We start from the raw sequence: 11,361 nt of genomic DNA on the forward strand, positions 1-11,361 counted from the left end.
GGTGTGGCGAAGATTAGCTTTAGGCCCCAGTCCTTGCAGAACTCCTTGAAGTTGTGGCTCGTGAACTGGGGTCCATTGTCGGTGACTATCTCGTTGAGGACCCCGAAGCGAGTGATTACATCGGTCCACAGGAATTTGCGGATCTAGAAGTCTGTTATCCGGCTGAGTGCTTCTGCTTCAACCCACTTGGAGAAGTAGTCAGTGACTACCAGAAGGAAGACCTTCTGCCCCGGCGCCATAGGGAATTTCCCCACTATGTCAATGCCCACTTTCTGAAGGGACACAGTGAGCTTATGGATTTTAGGTTCTCCGGAGGGAGCTTGGAAAATGGAGCGTGCCTCTGACATTGGTCGTATTGTTTGGCTTGTCTGTTGGCGTCGGCGGCCATCGTGGGACAATAGTAGCCTGCCCTTTTGGCTCTGAGCACCAGGATCCTGCCGCTAGAGTGGGATCCACAATCTCCTTCATGTAGTTCTACAATGATTCTAGCGGCTTCTCGAGGTGTGACGCACCTTAGGTACAGGCCTGAGAAGGATCTCCAGCATAGATTCTCATGGGAGATACAGTACCTTGCGGCTTGCTTCTTCCGAGAGAATGTCGGCCTCCAGGTACCGGACTAAGGAGGTCATCCAGGTTTCTCCTTTTTCGACAGTGGAGATCTCCTCTGGCTGGGGTTCCTCCATGGTGGCTGGCCATTGAAGCACAAGCAAGGGTATGCTCATCTGGTTTTTTGTTTTGAGGGCGGACCCTAGATTTTCCAGGGCGAATTTTGTTCCCGGGGGATTTGAGTGAGCTTGCAACTCTTGAACTTCTTGATCAGTCACTAGGCGACCACCAAATACTGATTCAAGTTGTCGTCTTTTGCTTGGTACTCTCCCTGTACCTGGTTGATTATTAGCTAGGAGTCACCGAAGACCTGGATGTTTTCTGCCCCCATTTGATGGGCGAGAGTTAGTCCTGCGATTAGGGCCTCGTACTCGCTTTCGTTGTTGGTTTCTTTGAAGTTACATCTCACGGCCCTTGAGGCCGTGTTCCCTGTTGGCGAGGTAAGCACTATTCCCACTCCAGCTCCTGTGCGTTGCTGGATCCATCAACGTGTAGGATCCATTCTCCCTCTTCCTTAATTTTGCTTCGGAGGCGTACTTCTTGCTCCAAAGCTGGGAGCAAGACAAGGGAAAATTCGGCCACGAAGTCTGCTAGGACCTGTGACTTTATAGTTGTGGCAGGTCGAAATATTACGTCGTACTCCCCTAGTTCCACAGCCCATTTAGCTAGGCGTCCGGAGACTTCGGGTTTGTGGAGAACCAAATTTATAGGGAAGGAGGTGACGAGCACGATTGGGTGAGCCTGGAAATAGGGTCGTAGCTTACGACCGGTGACTATTTGGGCTAAGGCCAGCTTCTCTAGATGGCTATACCATGTTTCCGCATCTAGGAGAGCCTTACTTACGTAGTAGATTGGTAGATTCTTGCTTCCCTCCTCGCGTATTAGGACGGTGCTTACGGCGTGTTCCGAGATGATATCACTCAAATTACCCTAAGGGATGATTTATACTCTCTCAAATAAGAGGTCGAGTTGTAGTACTTAGGGATCGAATTCACAGGGAGCTAGGGAACCTAATGGATCTAATATGATTTGTTAAGTAGGAAGTTTTTAAGATTTAAAATGTAAATTTGCAGTTTTGGTTGAGCAAGTAATTGCTCGATTGATTGGTTGAGGTTTTGGTGCTTAAAAGGAAATAGCTAGACTTAGGGTTTCTATTCCGGAAACTTGGAATTATAATCCTAAATATGCCTAATGAGTTGCATGCATGATAATGTAAAGCTTAACTATCAATTCAACAAGTCCATCAGCTATCTCATGTTTGAACTTGTCTATTAACTAGATATAATGACCCAAACAAATGTGTTCGATCAATAACAGTGTCGATCAATGATCCTATAGGGATATCGATCGATACACCATTTGCTCCATCGATCGATTATCTAATATGAATATCGATCGACGCGCTTCTAGTTAAGCTTTATGCGCGGGTTGAATAATGCTTACTAAGCTCACTAGATCAGCTCTCGCCTTACTCTTATTAAGAAACTTAGCTCAGTTAGAATGTTTTCAGGATGAGAATGAAGCTCTCGCTTTTATATATCAATCCTAGGGCAAGTTCTAGGTAGCTAATCTAGAAACAGACATTAATGAACAATCCTAATGACAATTACCACAACTCAGCAATCTATAGTTGGGGCTAATCCCTCATAACCTATTTAAACCCTAAATCTAACAGTAGAACTACTCAGACAAGGCCTAACAATTCATGAAAGCAATTAGGTTAGAAAACTTCATAGAATAGTAAAATAGATATTAATGGAGTTCCAATCACAAATTATAACTTTGGATCTTCTCTCCAATCTATCACAATCTTAAACCTTTTGCTAAAAGTAATAAAACTAAAAACACAGAAAAACACCCCCTTTGCCTCTAACATGGTGGCAAAGATTATATAGTTAGGTTAAAACTCGTCAGGGGGAATCTTGTAAATTGGTAAAGACTTGGTCTTCAAGTCGGCTGTGACCAAACGGGCTTTCTGCGCGCTTCGCTGTCGATCGATGTTCAGGTGTGAACATCGATCGATATTCCTCCTCCAATATCGACTGATGGTCGAGCTCGATGGTCATCTCAGGTGGTTGCTCCAAATATCTCCAAAATGCTCCAAAATCATCATTTATCTCCAAATCACTTCTGATCTTATGAATATAATAAATAAACTCTATAATATAATAATAGATAGTAAAAACACCTATAAACTATGAATGAAAATGGGTCAAATCCATAGTCTATCAACTCCCCCAGACTTACCATTTTGCTTGTCCTCAAGCAAAACAAACAGACAGTCTTTCTGAAAGAAGTTTGAAAACAGTAGGGACTCACATAATTTAAAACTTAGAATCATCACCTCTACAATATTGCAATCCACATCTAAGAGGTCATAATCACAAAAGCACATCATACCATATCCTAGCTTAGCAACCAAATTCTTCTAGCCAACAACTAAGCAAATCTTATCTGACATTCCCCTCTACCAACCTCATTTTTTAGCATAAATAAAAGTGTAGGCTTCACCTTGGGAGTATCGATCACATGATGCAAGGAATTTCAAACAAGTATCTGGACCTGCAGGTTAATATTAGTTCATATCCTCTCTCTCTACTAATTTCTCTCCTAGTCAAAGTCTGCTTATATTTGCAAGATCATTGACCAAGATTAGACAGACTTCCATTAATCAAGCCTTAATGGTGGTTGCCACCAACACATGTTCACTTCTTTTTGACCTATGTCCTAGGATTATTTGTGAAGCAAGTCTTAATGGTTTTAGCCACCAAGTCCTGTTCGAATTTCTTCCTAAATAAATCTCTAATAAGTATATATAGATATTATTATTTATTGTTTTATTGTATATCCATATTTCGAAAATAGAGAGAGAGAGGGTGATAAATCTATCTACACAAGGCTTTACCTTCCAGACTTATTTGAAGAATCTGATATCATGTATACCAAGCCCCAAGACAAGCAATTGTGTCAAGTTTAGTGTTGGAGGTCAGCTTTGGCTCCTTCAAACAATCTCAGCAAGTGTAACATAGTTGACAGGTTAATCCACTTTAGTATCTTTAGTACTATCTGCAATCAGTAAGTCTAGAATGGTGCTAAAGAGTGGTTAGATAATAAGCAAAAAAATCTAATAAGTTCATTATCCCCTTTTTGACTCTTTTTTAAATTCATAAATAAACAAATATCAGACTTAAACTACACTGTCCCCAGTGTAAATTCAGTCGGAGTTATGGTGATAATAAATCATAAGTACTCAATGTAACGAGTTAGAACGATATACCAGACCAGAATGGATGTCGACCGATGTAAGGATGTTGATATCGGTCGATGCAGGTGATGTTCTGTCGATCGATGTCGACACCAATACTAAGGGCAATCGTCTACTCGAATCTGTTTTTGTTTTTTTTTTGTATGACCTGCAATAAGTAAAAACCAACATAAATAGTATATTAATAAAAACTAAATAAATATTACCTAATAGTGGGTTGTCTCCCACTCAACGCTTTGTTATAGTCATTTAGCTTGACTTTGGAGGTGATTGGGGTAGTGATGTTGAAAGTTGACACTTGTTGGGAAACAAGTCTCCGTATCTTCTTTGCGCTTGTTGAACCATGTACCAGTGAAGTTTTCTCATTGCTTCATCTCCTCTGCGCCATTTGTCCTTCATTATTGTAGTTGCATCTTCTATTTTCTGCAATCTATCTCCAAGACTCTCCAGATTGAACTGATGTCTCATAAGTCTGGCGTATGTGTCAGCTGAGATCTCCTCTCCATGGTTGTGTGTATCAGACATGTCTGATGTTATCTTTTGTACTAGCCTCCCTCGGTTTGAAGCTTTGTCGACCGATATCTGTTGATGAATGTCGGTCGATTTGTTGTTGCGTCTGTCGATCGATGGCGATGCTTCTGATCGACGGGCAATGTAACTTTGAATCTCCACCAATCCCCCTTGAATAGCTTATATCTTTGAGGTCAAATCACTAATGCTAAGATTCATTGGGAAATAGATGTCATCACATCTCCCATTAAGCCTCTCTTCCGTTGATTCCAGAGCTCTGTAGATCCCTTCTACTATATGATCTATCTCTGCCCTGGTGTGAAAATCTGGTTGAGACTTTATCGAATGTGGGTGTGGTGGATTGTCATCGACCGATGCTGGTATGTGGTTGTCGATCGATGTGTGTAAGCGACTGTCGATCGATTTGTGTAAGTGGATGTCGATCGATGTAGGTCGAGCAACGTCGGTCGCGCGCTGAATTCTGGCTACGCCTTGCTTCATCTCCTCCATGCAAGTAGTCATCCAGCTGATACTATCATTCAGTGGATAGTAGACACCATCAAGTTTCATCTGGAAGGCTTCTTTGTTCTTCTCTTGTTCTCCACAGACTCCATAGAATATCTCATTGATCTCGTCCTTGGTGTAGATTTCTGGTACTAGCTTGGGTTGTGTGAATGAGCTAGCATGTTGCTGAAGACAGATGTAGGCTGGCTCATCTCTTGAATCTCTTTCCAAAAGTCTTCTGATATCTCTGTTGTGAACACGAATGGTGTGTCCATCTAGATCTCTGGCGTATCCCTGATCATCTCTGTAAATTCCATACTCATCCTTCTCTTCCCAGTAGAATCTCCTGGTACCCAAAAGATCGAAAGCTCTTCTGCCGAATTCAGGCAGTCTGTCGACCGACGTTGGGAAGTCAATATCGATCGATGGTTGAGCTGGATGTCGAGTCCTTTGTTTGAAGCTTTTTCCTATGCCGCTAGCTGTGTCATAGGGAGTCCTTTGTTTGAAGCTTTTGTCTATGCAACCAGCTGTGTCATAGAACTCTTTTGTAGCCTTCTGTTGGTGTTCTGGGATGTTGCGTTGATGTATCAACAGGTTGTCTGCTCCATTAGCTGTCTGAAGGATGTCTGTGATGTCCTCTCGAGATACGTGCAGCGTACGTCCGTCTATTGCTCTTGCGTAGCCATCTGGATCCCTTAAAATACCAAATTCGTCTGGAGTTAGATACTGGTTATCAAATTTATCTTTTTCGTTTACAGTGGTTTTTGGTATTGGACGGATGTCAATCAAGGTTGTATTGTTGATGTCGATCGATGTTGAAGGATTTATGTCGATCGATTGACGGCTCTCTCTGTCGATCGGATGGCTGAAACATGTTCTTTCCCAAGCAGCTTATGCTCGATCTGTTTCATCCCGTCTTTGCATGTTGAGAAGTTACTCGTATGTGAAACCCTCATGAAGATCATCATCTCTTTGATCACGGTATGCTGTCTCTACTGCGTAGCTCTCGTGATAGCGATCATCTGCCCAACTGCCAATTGAGTAATCTTTGTCTCTGGTAGCGTCAACGTTAGTGTCGATCGATGGGAAGTAGGCGTTGTCGGTCGATGCTTGAAGGTGGTTTGGTTGGTGAGGTTGATTGTCGATCGATGTTGAACTGTATCTGTCGATCGATGGCGACTTCTTTTTCCAAGAGGAATGATGGAGAAGTCTATCTTCCTCGTCAAGAGTCTCTCTTTGCTCTATAACTCGTTCTTCCTCATAATCTTCATCATACTCCTCTGAATACATGGTGAGTGTTGCCATAGTGGGAATGTAGTAGTCGTTTTCCCATTCTCATGACGGATATCGACTGATTCTTCTCCTTCTGCGTCGGTCGATTTTGGTTGGGCACTGTCGATCGATGTTGCAGTGCCTTGACGGTCTCCGGTGGGTTTTCTGAAGGTTTGGGTTTGGACCTGAGTGCATTAAGATGTGCAACTTCTATATTTGGCATCTACACTTGGAACGTAATAGGTGCTCATCGATCGATAGGCGCTGGAGGTTGTCGATCGATGACGGTCTCCTGATGTCGATCGATGGTGGGGTCAGAATCTCCATCGATGTTTACGTAGACAGGACTGGGAGGATGTGGGTGTTTTGCTGCGAACTCCTCGTGAGTCATGATCCTCACGGCTTTGCAAGATGCGGCTGATTCCGTAGGTGTTGTCGATCGATATCCAGGAGAGGACGTCGATCGATTTTGGACGACATCTGGCAATCGATGTTCGTGGCTTGGCGTCGATCGACACCAATGTGATCCGCCAAAACTCATCAGACTTTCTAATTCGAAATCTCCTTCTTGCAGCTTCTCTTCCTTCACCACTTGCCAGAAATGATCCCCAATGATGGCATTCACGTGGTGTTTCATCACATCATCTTCTACCCCTCTTGTTAAGGCTCTCTGCCTCTTAACAACTTCTTCTGTCTGAACAGCCTGCATCTCCAGCTTCTTCACATCAGTGCTCAAAGATTCAAACTTTGTGTTCAGGTTGGTGTTGACAGAATCAATCTTCCCATTGAAGTCCACCGTCATACGCTGCTGTCCCTCTAGAACTCTATCAAGCATCTCCTCAATATTGTTCTCTTGAGTTGGCGGTGGTGGCTTCTGGTAGTAGGAGCTTCCATAACCCATGTTGTTGCTGTAGGGTTTCTGGTGCTGTGAACTCTGATTGAAGTTACTCATATTTCCATAGGAGTTTTTGTTTCCTCCTTCGTTCCCCAAACCTTGGAATCCAGTTCCACTGATGAAGTTCACATCTGCTTCCTCTGCTCTACCCTCTGTATATACAGCCTCTGCATCTTCAACCAAGCAGATCTGCTTCCTGAGAAGCTTATGAACATTGTCCAACTTTGCCTTCACCTCATCCATCTGATCATTCGCAAGGATGGTGGCAGATTTCTTCCTCTCAAAGTTCTTGGTGCTGCTTCTAGATGCTAGGTTCTCAATAACCTTCAATGCCTCCTCTGGATTCCTGGTGTTGAAGTTCCCATTGCTAGAAGCATCAAGAGCCATCTGGTACTGCACCGCGATGCCTCTGTAGAAAGTACTGAGCAGTTGTACTTCATTAAACCCATGGTGTGGATAGTCTCTTTGATAAGACTTGAATCTGATCCAGGAGCTTTTGAATGACTCTGCAGGCTCCTGAGTGAATGTAGCAATCTTGCTCCTCAAGTCTTCAGAACGCGCTTCATCGAAGAAGTTGCATAAGAATGCATTCTTGATGGCACCCCAGGATGTCAGAGATCTTGGTGGTAATTGCTTAAGCCAATGCGAAGCATCTCTAGCAAGTGAGTACTTGAAGAGCTTGCATAGGAGGTTGTCTTCAGAGACTCCCTCGACTTTAATAGCATATATAAGATCTTCGAACCTCTCTAGATGGTCCATAGGATGCTAGTGAGATAACCCATAGTAGGGTGTCTGTCCCACGAGTGTGTAGTACTGTGGCTTCAACTCGAAATCCCTCTGAATAGTGGGAGGACGAATGGCTGATTGGTTGGTGTAAAACTGATCTGGATGGTTGTAGTCAGCCAACGTTCTGGTCCGAGCAGCCTGATCTACAGGTAGAGTAGCGCCTATAGCATCAGTATCAGACTCAGGGATTGCAGCCCCCTGATCATCTATCCTCTGACCTGCTGCATTACGCAGATCACCCTCCTGGTCATGCAGATTTCCTCTATCATCTCGTACAAGTATCAAAGTAGCAACCATGTCTCGCGGCTCAGTAACGATCGATGTTCGGACTGAAGTATCGATCGATCTCGAATGTAAGATGTCGGTCGACGGAAGATGAGTGTCTTCGGTCGATAGTGGTGAGAGAGTATCGGTCAAGGACTAGTGTCTAGGTCGATGATGGTTGACAGAAATCGATCGATGAACAGATGGTGTTATCGATCGATGAGGAGCGTGCTTCTTTGCGGATTGAACGCTCCAAGCTTACAGGAACTGGTGAAAATAGTAGTTGAGTTTCCTTGTTGCTTCTAGTACTGATGGGCATGTACCTGAAATCCAAGAAAAAAATTTATGTCAGAAACTTAATAAAAATAAAATCAATAGGCGATCAAAGCTCCCCGACAACGGTGCCAAATTTGATATCACTCAAATTACCCTAAAGAGTGATTTATACTCTCTAAAATAAATGGCTGAGTTGTAGTACTTAGGGATCAAATTCACAGGGAGCTAGTGAACCTAATGGATCTAATATGATTTGTAAAGTAGGAAGTTTTTAAGATTTAAAATGTAAATTTGCAGTTTTGGTTGAGCGAGTAGTTGCTCGATTGATTGTTTGAGGTTTTGGTACTTAAAAGGAAATAGCTAGACTTAGGGTTTATATTCAGGAAACTTGGAATTATAATCCTACAGATGCCTAATGAGTTGCATGCATGATAATGTAAAGCTCAACTATTAATTCAACAAGTCCATCAGCTACCGCATGTTTGAACTTATCTATTAACTAGATCTAATGACCCAAACAAATGTGTTCGATCAATAACAATGTCGATAGATCAATACACCTTTTGCTCCGTCGATCGATTATCCAATATAAATATCGATTGACGTGCTTCTAGTTAAGCTTTATGCGCGGGTTGAATAATTCTTACTAAGCTCACTAGATCAGCTCTCGCCTTACTCTTAGCAAGAAACTTAGCTCAGTTAGAATGTTTTCAGGATGAGAATGAAGCTCTCGCTTTTATCTATCAATCCTAGGGAAGTTCTAGGTAGCTAATCTAGAAACATGGATTAATGAACAATCATAATGACAATTACCACAACTCAGCAATCTATAGTTGGGCTAATCCCACATAACCTATTTAAACCCTAAATCTAACAGTGGAACTACTCAGACATGGCCAAGCAATTCATGAAAGCAATTAGGTTAGAAAACTTCATAGAATAGTAAAATAGATGTTAATGGAGTTCCAATCACAAATTATAACTTTGGATCTTCTCTCCAATCTATCACAATCCTAAAATCTTTTGCTGAAAGTAATAAAACTAAAAACACAGAAAAGCCCCCCCTTTGCCTCTAACATGGTGGCAAAGCTTATATAGTTAGGTTAAAACTCGTTAGGGGTAATCTTGTAAATTGGTGAAGACTTAGGCTTCAAGTCGGTTGTGAACAAACGGGCTTTCTGTGCGCTTCGCTGTCAATCGATGTTCAGGTGTGAACATCGATCGATATTCCTCCTCCAATATCGACCGATGGTCGAGCTCGATGGTCATCTCGGGTGCTTGCTCCAAATATCTCCAAAATGCTCCAAAATCATCACTTATCTCCAAATCACTCCTGATCTTATAAATATAATAAATAGACTCTCTAATATATTAATGGATAGTAAAAACACCTATAAACCATGGATGAAAATGGGTCAAATCTATGGTCTATCACGAGACTGCTAGATATAGCAGCAGGACCTCACCGTGTTGTAGCTTGGATAGGAGAGGAGGAGTGGTGAGATACGCCTTTAGCTCATGGAGAGCGGATTCGCACTCCTCCGTCCACTGGAAGTCTGTTGGGTTTTTGAGGGTTCCAAAGAAGGCATGAGATTTGTCGGAGAGTCTGGAGATGAATCTTCTTAAGGACGCCATTCTTCATGTTAGCTTTTGGACCTCCTTGACGTTTCTCGGGGAAGAGATTGAATGAATGGCCCTGATTTGCTCCGGGTTGGCCTCGATGCCACGGTGGGTTACAATGTACCCAAGGAAGTTGCCAGAACTGACCCTGAATGAGCATTTAGCTGGATTGAGCTTTATGTTATACTTCCAAAGAGTGGAGAAGGCTTGCTGCAAATGAGATATGTGGTCCTCGGCCTCTAGGGACTTGACCAGCATGTCGTCGATGTAGGCCTCCATTGTTCGCGCTATCTGGTCCGCAAACATCATGTTCACCAAAGAACGCGTCCATGGAGCTCATCAGCTGATGCCCCGCGGTGGCGTCAACCAGATTTTCGATATGAGGTAGAGGGAAGGGATCCTTTGGACATGACTTGTTGAGGTTCGTGAAGTCTATGCAAACTCTCCACTTCCGTTCCTTTTCTTGACTGCGACGATGTTGCCTAGTCATTCCGGATATTGCACCTCGAGAATGAACCCCGCGCCGAGCAGGCTTTTGACCTCATCGTTGATGATCGCGCCTCTTTCGGAGCAAACTTCCTTCTCTTTTGCTTAACGGGTTGATGTAGGGGATCCACCTGCAGTTTGTGCATGATGATCTCCGGGTCGATCCCAAGCATATCTGCGTTGGACAAAGCGAAGCAGTCGGAGTTAGACCTGAGGAAGTCTATTAATCTCCTCGTTAATCCTTCGGTCAGCTTAGAGCCGATCTTGAGATGTCGGGGCTGATATCCTTCGGTTAATGGCACGTCGTCCACTTCCTCTACCTCCGGTTCCTCGGTGTGATGAGCCGGAGGCTTACTTTGTAATTGATATAAGACCTTGGTCTTTCCCTTTAGAGTATTCTGGTAGCAAGAGCGGGAATCCTCTTGATCCCCTTTGACTGCCCTTATGCCCCAGGGTGTAGGGAATTTCACCATCTGGTGAAGAGTTGATGGGATGGTCCCATGCCGTGGATCCAAGGCCGTCCCAGGATCATATTGTAGGATGAATCGCAGTCAACGACAAGGAACTTAATTGACCTCTCCGGCGGTCCGCTTGACGTTTCCGCTGAACCCTATGAGTGGGGTTATCCTCCGAGTTAGAGCGCTTTCCTCCAGCCCCAGATCCTTGTATGCGGCCTGGAAGATGATGTTGTCGGAGCTTCCATTATCTACCAGTATCCTTTTTACCAGGCAGTTCGCTACAGAGAGCGATATGACCAGGGCATCATGATGTGGGGTGAGAACCTTTTCCTGCTCCTTGGCTGTGAAACTTATTTCGTCTGTACCCAGGAGCAGGCGTTTTGGATTGGCTGCCTCTAGGTCGTGCTTGGCATTCTAGG

At 43.6% G+C, this 11,361-nt stretch overlaps 1 protein-coding gene across 1 annotated transcript; it reads right to left on the reverse strand.

The window, feature by feature from the left end:
* Positions 1 to 1,053: 1,053 nt before the first annotated feature.
* Positions 1,054 to 10,957, reverse strand: LOC106334190. The gene is made up of 3 exons (XM_013772515.1): positions 10,616 to 10,957; positions 10,146 to 10,289; positions 1,054 to 1,536 (listed from the first exon to the last, which is right to left on the reverse strand). The coding sequence occupies exons 1-3, from the start codon at positions 10,955 to 10,957 to the stop codon at positions 1,054 to 1,056; spliced, it is 969 nt and encodes a 322-aa protein (XP_013627969.1).
* Positions 10,958 to 11,361: the final 404 nt, after the last annotated feature.

The sequence above is a fragment of the Brassica oleracea genome, chromosome C1 (genome assembly GCF_000695525.1).
Source record: "Brassica oleracea var. oleracea cultivar TO1000 chromosome C1, BOL, whole genome shotgun sequence".
Classification (NCBI taxonomy): Eukaryota; Viridiplantae; Streptophyta; class Magnoliopsida; order Brassicales; family Brassicaceae; genus Brassica; species Brassica oleracea.